The 13,734-nt window shown below is 35.6% G+C and overlaps 1 protein-coding gene across 2 annotated transcripts in view; it reads right to left on the reverse strand.

The window, feature by feature from the left end:
* The window catches only part of sog (chordin short gastrulation), a 297,986-nt gene that overhangs the window by 37,262 nt on the left and 246,990 nt on the right, over nucleotides 1–13,734 (reverse strand). For both annotated transcript variants that reach the window (XM_090387991.1, XM_090387990.1), the window contains 4 exons: nucleotides 10,714–10,861; nucleotides 8,279–8,502; nucleotides 7,289–7,420; nucleotides 3,709–3,906 (listed from right to left, as the gene is read on the reverse strand). In XM_090387991.1, the coding sequence (XP_090244117.1) occupies nucleotides 3,709–3,906; nucleotides 7,289–7,420; nucleotides 8,279–8,502; nucleotides 10,714–10,861 (702 nt within the window). The remainder of the gene's footprint in view (nucleotides 1–3,708; nucleotides 3,907–7,288; nucleotides 7,421–8,278; nucleotides 8,503–10,713; nucleotides 10,862–13,734) is intronic.

Consider the following 13,734-nt stretch of genomic DNA (forward strand, 5'->3'; position numbering starts at 1 on the left):
CCCGCAGTGAACGGTCAGAGAGAAAACTGGATACACAATTACAAGGTGGAAGTTCTTTAGAAGACCTTTATGCCAAACATAATCTAAAGCTATTGAAATGTCAAGAGCAACTGATTGAATTTCAACAAACTTTTCCATTGAATTTGTCCATAGATGGGTAAGGTAAGCCAGTATATTACCAGTGGATCGACGCTGATGGAATCCATATTGGCGATCATTGATCAGATGGAAAGTTTCAAGACAGTTTAGGAGTTAGCAGGTAATGGATTTCTCCATTACCTGCTAACTTGGATTTCTGGTAATGGATTTCTCCATTACTTTAGAAAGAGTAGAAGTAAGTGCAATGGGACGAGAATCGGATGGATGGGAGTTGTCATCCTTTTTTTTGGAACTTGCTATATATGAGCAAATTTCTAAGCAGAAAAAGAAAAACACCAAAATCAGAAAGTGTAAAAAGACACAGAATAGGAGTAAGCCCATGAGCACAGGAAGTATTGAGTAGCGTGTACTTCAAAGTGTATTTGTAAGTTATTAGCGGCTTCCAGGGTTTCCCCTATATCCGCCGTTCGTTAGGCTTTTCCGCCAAGTTGCCGGCTGAAGAAAAAAAAAAAAAAAAAGAAAAAGAAAAAAAGAAAAGTCATTTCAAAATAAAATCATTTAAATTATAAATTTTTAGAGAAAAAAAAAAAAAATTGCATCTGATAGATGAAGTTTGTATTAGGTGTGCATTAGTGTTGTGTTTGCGTTGTGTGTTAGCCGGCACCTGGCATTTAGCAGTAAGGGGCTGCGGGCAGGTTTGTGTCCCAGCCCCCCACTCCCATCCCTAGCCACGTGGAGGCAGCCAGGATCTACTTTTCTCTAATGTGGACACGGACTAGGCCGGTCCTGTGGGTGCAATCTTTGGACGCTTGGCATCCTGCCGTCCAGTTTTTCAGTGTGGCCAGGTAATGCGTCAGGGAATGGCCCTTCAGCAATTACCTGGGCACACCCCTTAGTTTTATTTTCTATTACATTTTAGTTCTGGGCATCCTTATACTCCAACTCTCGCAGGGCCCAGTCCTGTCCAAGAGTGAGCAGGAATTGTTCTATTGTAAGGAGACATAGTATTCAGAGACATATATGCTCCCAATCCCCCCCCCCCCTGCAGGGCCAAATCCTGTCCATGGGTGGCGGAGAGCACACATGTCTTAACATTGTTATACATCAGAGATATGTATTTGATGAGGACATGGCATTTGGGCAAATATGTGTATTCCATCTCTTGCAGGGCCCAATCCTGGCCAAGAGTGGAATGAGATTCCTATTTTATTTTACTTAAGTGCATTATACTAATCTATTAATAATTACCTTAGAATATTTTGTACTTCATACATGTGTATTTTGATTAGGACATGGTACTTGGGAAATTGTATGTGTTCCATCTCTTGCAGGGCCCAATCCTGGCCAAGAGTGGAGGGAGATACCTATTTCCTTTTACCTGAGTGCTTTTTACCAATCAATTATTAAATACCATAAAATAAATTGTGCTTCATAAATATGTATTTGATTGTACTGGGAATGGTATAAGGTGGTTTATAAGATCGTCAATATAAGAGTTAGAAGAAAAGTAGGATGCTAGTAGGTCGGCTTTATCTTTAGCTGAGGTGGCAGTAGAACCATCAGGATTTAACAAAGGTGGGAGTACAGACGAGCAAATGTTGGGGCCAATAGTTTGGTAGGAGACCAGAATGCTCGACTATTGTTTAGACAAGAAGTAAGCTTTCTACTCTTAGCCTGTTCAAAATCTAGCCTGGATTGATTAATAACTGCTTTACAGTTGTTGCGAGCTTTGGTATAGACAGAAAATGGACCTGGAGAAGATTTGTATGCAAGCCAATTGCAATATGCAACATTTGTATTTTGAATAGCCTTAGGACATTTATTGGAAAACTAATGTTAAAAGAAAGGTAGAAATTTTAAGGTGGAATGGAATAAAGAATTTCATCTCTATAAGAATAATTTTCCCGACACAATCTAAGCTAAAATTGTCATAAGATTTAAAACAGTAATCCAACCAAGGAAAAAAAAAAAAGAATAAAAATCTCGCACATCATCCCATTTTGCATTCTTCTAATGCCAGGCAACACTAGGCTGAGAATGGCGAAGAGAGAAAGGCTCCATTAGAGATGAGACCATCACCAAGTTGTGTTCTGCAGTGCCTAGAGGAAACTCATCTCGACCATGTACTTGGAAGGGTTATTTGTGAGAAAATGATCAAGGGAGTTGGATGTGTGGTTAGGGTCGTCTGTTATTCTGGTGGGTAAATGAACAATCTGTGCGAGTTCGTTAGTAATGGAAAAAAGCCTCAACATCCCAACAAGCTTGGCCCGTGTAAGTAGTAAAGTGAAGCCAGCTGAAGTTGTGAACATTAAAATCACAAAGGAAAATTACCTAACTGTTAGGATATTTGGACTGGAGAAAGTCCGAGTTTTAAAGAAAGGAAGTCATAGAGTTAAAAGTGATTCCCACTCTAATGTTATTATATCGGGCTTCAAAGTTTTATAACGTTTGAAGTTCACTTTTCTTCTCCCTACTGGAGAATTTCCAGGAAATTAGTATTTAAAGTAACCCTGGCAGATATTCGAGCTCTAGCTGTTTGCGCAGAGCAGGGTTTGTCAAACTGGAAAGTGGAATGTAATGTACTATCATCTGCAAAACTACTTATAATGTTCACAATCAATGGAAGGGTTAGCTGAGAGACACCACTTAATTTTCGACTTGTTGATTTGCATGGACAGTTAAGGAAAACTTTGGCGCGAATATTTTTCAGTGTTTTTTTAATGGTTAGTTGGTGTCCTGACCTATTGTCAGTGTTTCAAATTTGTTTTACCACGACTAAATCGTAGCGCAAGATGGCGATTCTTTCTTGAATGTCCTTCTTTGGGTTCTGCATTCGGTTTTATGAAACAAGGCATGTAGCAGACTTTCTCCATTACAACTGTAAAACAGGAATACAGAACACCACTTTCTGAAGTAAGACGAATCCCTGTTTGTTGGGAAGAAGAAAAACAGAAAAACAAAGATTTCATTTACTTTGTGCATGAAACGCCTTTCTTCTACGTGTAGTTGCCTCACAATAAATTTTTGAAGTTGTAAGGATATTTTGTAATAATCTTGTATTTGTTTAGTTCATTAAACTGAAATTTGTAATTTACAAATTTTTCGATACAGCCAGGAATTAGAAGGGTATTCAAGCTGGTGTACACCGTAATTTTGTTATATTGTTAGCCTTATGAATTAAATATTGTATAACGATTAAAAAATAAAGCAAAAGTATTGCTATTTATGATTTAACCTGAGTTGAAGAGAGTCTATACAGTATTATTTTAAGTTGATTTAAGTTTTCGAGTTATTAAATAGTTATACGTTATTAATTATTAGTTTTAAAACGTCGTGAGCGTTCATATTGATAAAGTAAGTGTTTATGTAATTAGGATATGGCCAGGCCAGGGTGTAATAGAAAATATTTCGAAATTTTAATTACATTTACAAAATATGACAGTGATCGGTGATGAGGAAACAGAAATATTAAATCGTAGTAACAATTTTAACGAAATGGTTTTAAATTTATTGGACTTTATTCACCTTTGGACGTGATGCAGTCTCCGCCCTTTGATATATACGTTCATTTGGAAGCTGTTTTAGAAGCATTTTTGAGAAGATACTTACCTGGCAAGAACACATGGTACATTCTTCATGCTCTCCCTTCCACTGGACGCCATCTTCAAATACCATTCCTTCGTAGAAACACTTATGAATAGTATCCGTGTCATAAATGTCGTTTGAACCATCTTCTTGGTAAGGTTGGCCATTAGGATAGTACAGTGCGTTGTTATGACGCGGAAGACAATTCTGTGGCACGGGAATCTGAAAGGTAATGACAGGTAGACTTTGTAAGGCATTGGCTTTCTTTGGTATTAAGAGATATTTAACAGATGTATTTTGAATCCCAGTGTATTGAAAGTATTTGTATTCTTCCATGGATTCCCATACTGGTAACTCTGAGGAAGTTTGTTGCTAAAATTTATTAATTAATATCTACAGGTTAGTTCAATTTCAAACATTTTAATTGTTATAATTAATAATATTTCCAGTCAGCAAAAAAATTCATAAATAATTTAGAAGTTAAGTATGGTGAGTAATTAATAATCCTTTTTTTGACAATCATTTAATCGGCAAATAGGAGTATTTAAAATAGGTTATTTATAAATTCAAGCTTATTTCGATTTGTAACCATTCTTTTTTTTTTTTTTTTGATAAAAAAAACAAAAACAACTTTTATCAAGTAAGGGTGATTTATTTGTGACTTATTTAGTTATTTTTGTTGAAATTAAATTTAACAAATATGTATAATTTACTTGTTTCCGATAATTATACAACAGGACACTGTATAGGCCAATCCATTTATTTCTTGTTACATTTCCTGTTCATATCACATTCAACACGAAAATTATTAATATTCAGAATTACTTTACTTTACCTTGCATGCATTATAAAATTTCATTTAAAGGTGCTCTTGCTGCCCGAGACGTCACTACAGTACAATTTGGATGACACAGTTAATAAAATAGTCGGGTGAATTGTATTTATTTATTATTATTATTTTTTTTTTTTAGTTTTCAAGCTTCTGTTTTTTTAAGTTTTTTTGAGTTGCATTACTTTTCACCCAGGTAATATCCAAATATTTGGAAATACATTCAAAGTCTGAACACTTCACTGGCATTAGACATGTTTTGATAATTTACCTTCAGTTTATTGGATTTTAAGTCAATTAATTGAAAGAAAAATTTATTGATTAATGAATAAATCAATCAGTCAAGTATTGTCTTAAATGGCATTTTTACAAAACAAGTAAATAATCGTTCCTCTGAAATATGAATGTAGGGAGAGAAAGTGATTATAGAAAAATCTATGTGCATATACACTATCTTCTAGAGTTCACACGACAGGTAATTGGCAATACCAGTTAAAAGTAAAATGTGAAAGGTGTACAGTGACATGTAAGTGAAACAGGATGGGAAGAAAAAAGGACCTAGATCCCTCCACGAGAGGCGTGATAACTGATTACCGATTACCACGTAATAAATGAATTACTTTGCAGGTAATAAATGAATTACTTAGCACGGGACTACGATTAATATTCACTATTGAACGGGTCAGTGTCTGGACCTTTTTTGTTCGTAGTGAACTGTCCAAGTCGATAATTGGCATCGTTTTAATTGTATCTCATATTGTGGATCCCTTCACAACGAGTTACCCAGGTATTGCACTGCTTTGCATAAGTAACGCTTCACCAGTGGAGAAGACTAATGTTACTTATTCTCGGCTAATACCACCACCCAGACGGCACCGTTTCGAAGCTTGTTGGCCTACTCATCGGTGGGTGGGCAGGTACCCTGTTGTTGCAATAGTGACAACCCCGTTATGGTATAAACTAAGGCAGTTATTTTACATGAAGCATGGGACTACGATTAAGATTCACCATTGAATGGGTCTGTGCCTTTACACCATATTTTGTTCGTAGTGAACTGTCCAAGTCAATAATTCGCATCGTTTTAATTGTCACTATTGCAACAACAGGATACCTGCCCACCCACTGATGAGTAAGCCAACAAGATTCGAAACGGTGCCGTCTGGGTGGTGGTATCCGCCGAGAATAAGTAACATTAGTCTTCTCCATTGGTGAAGCGTTACTTATTCAAAGCAGTGCGATACCTCGGCGGCCACTCGTTGTGAAGGGATCTACAATATGAGATACAATTAAAACGATGCCAATTATCGACTTGGACCGTTCACTAGGAACAAAACATGGTGCAAAGGCACTGACCCGGTCAATAGTAATAAATGAATAAATAAATTTTTAGTCAGTAAGGTAAATCACTATCACTATTTTCAGTAAGGTAGATCACTATCACTATTTTCAGTAAGGTAAATCACTATTAATGACTCTCAAAACAGTTGACACATATGGCGAGAGGAAATTGCAAACACACCCTTAATAAGCTGACTCGAGAAATAGTTGACAGCTGATATAAGTGTAGAACTAACAAGCATCAGAAAAACATTTCATGGAATGGGTTGCCATAGTCGCGTACAATGGAGTTTGGTGGCGGTTATAGTGTGATGGCATGGGCCTAGTTTTCGTGGTTTGGACTTGACCCACTTGTTGTCAACAGTGAACGCATGAACTGAACTGTCCACTTTTGATATCTGCGCGGTAGCACAGTGATATCGTCACTACTCTCCCCACACCGGGTGGAAAAGACCCAGGTTCGAATCCTGTCGATGACGCGAGGAACTTTTATGGGCTTTTTTTCACTCCTTGGCTGAGTTAGTTGGTCTGAGGCGTAGATAGCAATGTTTTTTCCACCCAGAAACTGGGGTTTTTCGTCCAGCAAAACAGGAAAATCGACATGAGAACACACGCAATTTACAGACACAATGCACATGGGTATAGGTAATAACTTACCGGGTGACCCTAATATAATAGTTTTTGTTTACTTTTGATTTCCGAACAATTTTACTTTACTTTTAATGCTGAAATTTTCTGGAGAGAAGCCGTATTCGTATCAGTGTGAAACGCCCTGTATCACAAAGCACATTCAGTGCAACAGTGGTTTGAGAAGAATACTATGATGAACCTGATATTTCAGGCCAGAGCACAGATCGAAATCCATTTAAACACCTTTGAGATGTTCAGTAGTTGAGAGCCAGAACAAGGCGCCTGGTTCAAGCAGAAAGCAGAGAAATAGCCGCAGCTTTACGGGAGAAATGGAGCAAGATTCCACTTCTCCCGTAAGGCTGTCCTCAGTAAGTCCAGAACATTTTCTGAAAATTTTTGATATATGTGTCTAAATGTGCAGAAAATGTTCGGTATTGACTACACCCCATGAAGCTCATACTTGATATTAAAAATATTTTTAATAAAAAGTTTTTGTTTTCATTCTGTGTCTCAATACACGTTATGAAAATAGTGTGCGTTAAGCTTGATTTTTTATTATTAGTTAGTGACACTCCTTGCTGTTTACAATTTACAAGCATATACAGTATATGTATATATATTTCAATTTATTAAAAAAATGAAATAATGCTTTTCGTAAGAAGCCCTGCAGCTGGAATATAGCGGGGAGAGGGGCTGATCAGTGGCCCTTTATGGTAAAATAATGTAAGAGTAAGGGCATTCAGTGCTTGCCAAATCACATTCGACAAAATCACAAACTAATTAAATTTTAGCATTTAGAGAAATTACCTCACTGATTCGGGCCTTTAGTTCTACTGATTTTCCACGACCTGGAATTTTAGATGTTACTAGAAGATAGGCGTTGCCCGAGTGCAAATGTGCAAGGGTCCTGGCATTTAAGTCGTCCGCGGCATCTTCTGCCTGTAAGAATGTAAATCACAAGTTCATTAAATTTACTGAAACGAAAAACTGTGTTGTCCCACTCCAGAAGGATCAAAATTTCGTTTTTATTGGATTCCATATAGAGAAATTAAACTTTCTTTAAAAATTATTATTTAAGCATTTTTAATCAGTTTTATGTACAACCTTCGGATCATAGTGAGACAGACTGAAATTTATGAATAATTAATACAGGGCTCTTGAGGGGACGAAGTGGAATGACCAAAATTAAGTGAATTTCGGCGTTAACACCGATGTTCACTCAATTTTGAATTCATTTCGTAACGTCTTCGATTCAGTTCAAGCTTTACTCGCCTTTCGGAAAACATTTCTTGAATGTGTAATATTCTGATGATTTCACTCCGATTGTTTCCTTTCCTGTTTACATGAAGTATAGCTTACCTCGATTTTGTACTGACGAATCATCCTACTTTATTTTTCTTTTCTTCTAAACGGCTGTGATTCTGATCATATGTCCATTATATTGGACTTGTGTTTTCAATTAGTGCTGAGTCTGAAAATAACTACAGCTTCTACAATTTCTGCATTTGTGCAGATTGGAATCAACGTGCATCATTTAGCGTTGACTGCAATACGTCATCCTCTACTTTTGACCTCAAGAGTAGCACTGAGTAAATATTGTTTTATTTCCTTGGGAAATCGATAATGTTCATTTTTGATGTTTCACTTTTCCTACAGAGGATTTCAATTCACTCTAAAGTATATTTTGTTCTAAATGCTAAAGGATTAAAGGTTAACATTATGGGTGAATTTTTTATTAATTTTTATCATCATTATTATTATTATTATTGTTATTATTATTATTTTTCAAATATTTACCTGTTCACCATCAAATTTTCTCAGAACTCGTTGTTGCGGCATCTCGTGGCTTCTGGGTGGAACTTCAAGTAGTTCCACTAGATGGCGCTCGCGTTGCCCTCCAGAGTCTCTGTCAAAGCCTGCCACGTACACTTGGTAATGAAGAATACAGTCTTTATCTACCGAAAGCCATGCCATTCCAGCAACTGAACTATTTCCTCCCCCAGAGAGAAGGATCGGAATTTCTAGGAGTGGATACAGACACAAGATAAGTCATCTTTTGCTTGCATGTTTCATTAAGTCATTAGACTGTTAGGTAAATATGCAAGCATTAGAATATCACGGAGAGTATACGGGAAAATAATTAGAATCTTAGAACTTTTTAAATAATAATCTGATAAATATAATAAATTAGCAGATATTCATTAGATGTTTTATTAGAAACGCACATCTATAAAATTGAGTGGTTGCCTTGCGTTGAACGAAGGATAAGTTAAAATGAAATTTTAAAGTAAAAATAATCCTCGTGAAAGGGCACTTATAATTTATTATAATTAATAATTTTTTCTAATCTTTAATCTAAGCTTCAAGCTATTGCTGAAACATTTAAGTAGACTTCAAGTTGACCTGTTATTCGGTTTTAAATAAATATTCCAATTAATTTAAAAATTGAATATTTATTTGAATGTTCAATTTAAATTGATCTGAAGGACGTTCCTGTGAAAATTTTCATGTTACAAAATTTTATTTGGAACTTTTAGCTACCCTTTAAAAGGGACTAGGTGTATTATAATTTAAACATCCCAGTAAATCTACGCCATGCATCTACATAATAAAAGCGAAAAAATTGAAAATAATAATAATAAAGATAAAAAAGTCATACTTTGAATGATGAAATCATATTTATCTAACTCATTATGTTACATAAAATTCAGTAATGCTGTAAAATTCACTGACTATTTAATTTTATTAACTCGTAACTTACTTCTAATGGCTATGTTAGAGTATTTGTTCAAAATATCTGTCATTTATGAAGGGTACACTCGTATTCATTGGATCTGTGCATCTGGCATTGCCATTCTGGCAAATTAATTATTTAATCCCATAAAAACGATGGTAATTTCTGGTCTGTTTGTTTTTCTGTATCTTTATTAAGTTCTCGTGGGTACAGGCATAGAAGTTTTATTTTGTTAAACAAAACATTACATGAAATATAATTTTTACGATCAATTAAAATGTTGCATTTTTTCCCTGCGACAGCGATTCGGTATGTTAAATGATGTTCATTAAATCGGCTGTAGGTGAAATTTTCAAAACCATGATGTTTACCTGATGGAGGGGGATTTTTAGAAGCTGATCTTCAGATGTCACTTTTTTTGAAATTCTCAATTAATTAGTGTTACTAAATTAAAAATATTGCTTATTAATCCTACATCTTATTATTTTTAATAATATAAATTTTACATTAGAGAGGAAAGTTTTCACCTTGATCTTTTTGACGTTTCCAGATATAGGTCTATAAATCTTTAATCTATAAATTTTATTATATATTTTTATTTAAATTAAAGTTTAATGTAATAAATATGATTTAAACTGAAATTTCTAAATACATTTATATATATATATATATATATATATACAGTATATAAAAATGTATTTAGAAATTCATATATATATATATATATATATATATATGTATTTAGAAATTTTAATTTAAATCATATTTATTAAATTAAACTTTAATTAAAATAAAAATATATAATAAAATATACGTATAATATGTATTATAACGTATAATACAGTATGTAATAGATTTAATATAATTTTAAAATTATTAAAGAATAGCAAGAACTTCTTGTTGGGTTAGATGATTACAAAAATAAGTGTGTGTGTTATGTATATGCGTGTGTAAAGTATGCATATAGATGACCATTGAACCCAATTGAACAGTTAGTGAGGTGAGTTACTTAAGCAGAAGCCCTTGCTATTTTTTGAAATTAAAAATTAATTAGTAAAGACATAATAACCAGCAGCTATTGGATTATAATTATAACCAATATAATATTTAAAATAAAATAAAGATCGTTAGAATACTAATTAAAGGTGAAATTTCGTGCAAAAGTAATTAAATGTAAGTATAAAACATTTTACTGATGTTTCGCCCGTTTATTTAATTTTTGTCAAACATCTCGCCAACCGCTAAAGAAAAGTGGAGATTTATAGGTATTACAGAATACACAAGTTTTTTGCCTAAGCAGTGTGAGGTTCAGTTAAGAACTCCTGCACACACACATATCCCCAAATAAGGAACCTACACTACGCAAAGAAAACATACACCATAAAACTTGACTTTTCCGTCAACCGCCGAAATTCCGCTCTAGCAATTGCTACCATACACGGGGTCATTGACCTGAAATCTAAATTTGGAAAGGGGTGCTGTCGATGGCGACACTTACCATTTAGTACTGCCTCCGTATACAAGCGTTGACGGATTCGTCCACGGAACTCCCCACGCTGCTTTGACGTCGCCACGCTGACCATCAAGTCATCCGTCATCAGCATCTCCATCTCTTGCACGCCAGTTCTCTGGAACGTCCCGTTAGCCTAACAAAAGAACTACGAATTAAAATGTCTCATAACATAAACTCGTTTCGCTGCTTGGTGGTCATTTTCCAGGTCATACTTGCAGCCCCTTCCTAAAAAATTGAACGTCTTCCGTGTCATTTCACACAGGACTTTACCCAGACGCCTCACTGGCGTTCTAAAAGCCATAAATAGTTGCGGAAGAGCTCCACCACTGACAGATGTGACATGTGATGATGGCAGATGTCCCCGAAGTCGAGACCGTGCGCCTAAAACCACTGGAAGCGGATGCTGCATTATTAGTGACTAATGTCGTTCTGTGTGTCCGTGTTCGTGAGAACGGAAGTGTGTGATAAGTCCACGTAAAAAAAAATTACATTTGATAAATTACTGCTTCTTTGTAGTATTTGCTTTTCCTCTCTGTCTTGTTGATTGGATGACCCGACATCTATCATAAACAACTCCAGTTTCACGCCATTTCACTGTTCAAAGCTAAATTGGCTTAAACATATGAAAGAAAACAGAGAAAAATAACCATATTTTTACTCTTTTTATATTCTGCTGTGAATATCAATTTAGCGTAAACCCAATATACCTTCCTCGTGAACTTCTCAGAGAAGGAATTAATATATTTATATATAGTGAATCTCTTACTTGTGGACAGTTTCTTGAAGCGATTCTAAGTACACTGAAAGCAACCTACTAAATTCTGAACATAATTGGTAACTGAAATCAGTGGTTTATCTTGTTACTAGATTTCGCTCCTGAAATGCAGCATTCCCGTCTTACAGTGTGTACAAACAGAGAAAACAGTATGCGAGGGTGCGAAAGTTCATTCACAATATTTACTGTACTTGTATTTTTATTATTTTTTTAAACCAGAAATACGTTATTTATCTCTCATGACCTTTATATAGTCATTCAGACAACTATTTATTTGCTAATATTTTTTTATAGAAGGATAGATAATCGATTTCGTTCCGGCTAGTGCAAGCATATTCATTTGTCTGTTATTCTCTCTCGATATTATCTACCCCTCCATTATGTTACAATGGCGTGTCTGTCTATCCATCTATTATATTACAATGGTGTGTCTATCTATCCATCCATTATATTAAAAGTTTTTTCGGGCTTGCTGTAATTAGAATGTAAAACTACTCCCAACCATCAAGGAAGTAGGGATGAAATGGTAAAGATAGAACGGTATTTTGTATGAAGTGTGGTATCGTAAAATTGTTGAAAATATTTGAGGCGGAGGTATGGCTGTCATCGTCACAATAGGCATGTGACTAGGGCCGGGGGCCTGTTATGGCAACTGATGAGGGATGACATTATCAGGCCGTGCTGTGAGCTGAGATTTTTAACTAATCTACATTTATGACCTTTTATTTACTCATTGGTAACTTTCCCCTTTGGCTCCTTGCTTGCACTATTCACATTAAGTTACTTGTTTTAAGTGAACATAAAAACCTAAACAGTTGGCTATCAGGTCTCACCTGAACAAATTATCAGCAAAATTCATATTATTAATTCACATTAGTGTGATTATTCATTGTGAAGGTAAGAATCGAAGGTGCTTGAGAAGGACTTTTGGTTACGATTTCTACCGATATGCAAACTTTGCAAGGATGATATAATTAAAAATCATAAATTATTTACGACAAAAAAATTTAACCATTATTTGAAATTAAACTTTATTACTTTATTGTAATTACTGAAAGCACTCGCTTCACGGGAAAACTCTCCAGGTATACTCTACCATATATATTACGTTTTTTGAAATTATATCTGATATTTCATTTACAAACATTTCCTTGTTCCTAGCGAATACTGCCGACTCAATCTAGATTAGTCTGCTTCAAAGTGTCACCATAGCAACCTACTGGATTCTCAATAGCCGGGTAATATATTGTGATGGCTGTTGGCTAAGACACGGAACTGAGCCAAGAGTGTGGCTGGGTGGCCCGGATAGGCAGACGGAGCACAATTACCCGCGACAGCCTCAGAGGGCACAGAGCACGTTGTTGCAAAACCAGCGTCTCATGATATATGTGGGCCATCGGTGACTACACGCAACCGACGGCAGCCCCTGCTAACATGCTCCACTTGACGGTAATGCACCGAGGAACTGGTCCAGCGGAGCGCCATCTGTCTAGGGGGAGGACAAATAAACAAACAAACAAACATTTCAAGGATTCGCAGCCTCCAACAACAGTGGGGTGTTCTAAACAGTGTCGCTATCGACGGGAAGAAAAACGGAGACATTGTCGCCCGGAACACGCCAGACTGACATCGTGTGTAAAATTGCTGAGGTAGTAGTCGGGTCTTTGACATTGGTAAACACGCGCTCTACAGCACGCCAAAAGCGGAGGTAGAAATTCTGTTCACATTCGCTAGTGCTTATCATAACAAACGTGACACCAGGAAGAGGCTTTTTGATTTAGAGAGTATTATTACTTCAATATATACTTCCCGGGGTAGCGTCGCTATTGAGAATCAGGGGCCGAGCGAAGTACAGAGTATGTTGTCATGTAGTACTAGGAAGTGTGGTAAATAATATAATAAAGGAGAATAAATTTAGTTTTTTTGAATAGATAACGTTCATAACATGTTGCTGGCCGAGAAGCGACGGGACTCTTATATTAGTAATTTTGACTAATTGTTTAGTAAATAGATGGCGCTAATGTATATTTTAGATTAGACTGTTTTAAAGGAAGTTTGGATCCTACACCAATATGTGCTTTGTTTAAAAAAATGTCCACATTCACATTATTGCCATCGCAAGTTAGAAATATCTTTAATTTTTATTCAAAACACTCAAAATACGTATGTGATTAAAAAAATTAAGTATTTTTCTGACTCGTCCCTGATTGTAAACAGTGACTAGTGCATGC

This window comes from Mastigoproctus giganteus, chromosome 13 (assembly GCF_048544385.1).
Source record: "Mastigoproctus giganteus isolate SK-2022 chromosome 13, ASM4854438v1, whole genome shotgun sequence".
In the NCBI taxonomy this organism is placed as follows: domain Eukaryota; kingdom Metazoa; phylum Arthropoda; class Arachnida; order Uropygi; family Thelyphonidae; genus Mastigoproctus; species Mastigoproctus giganteus.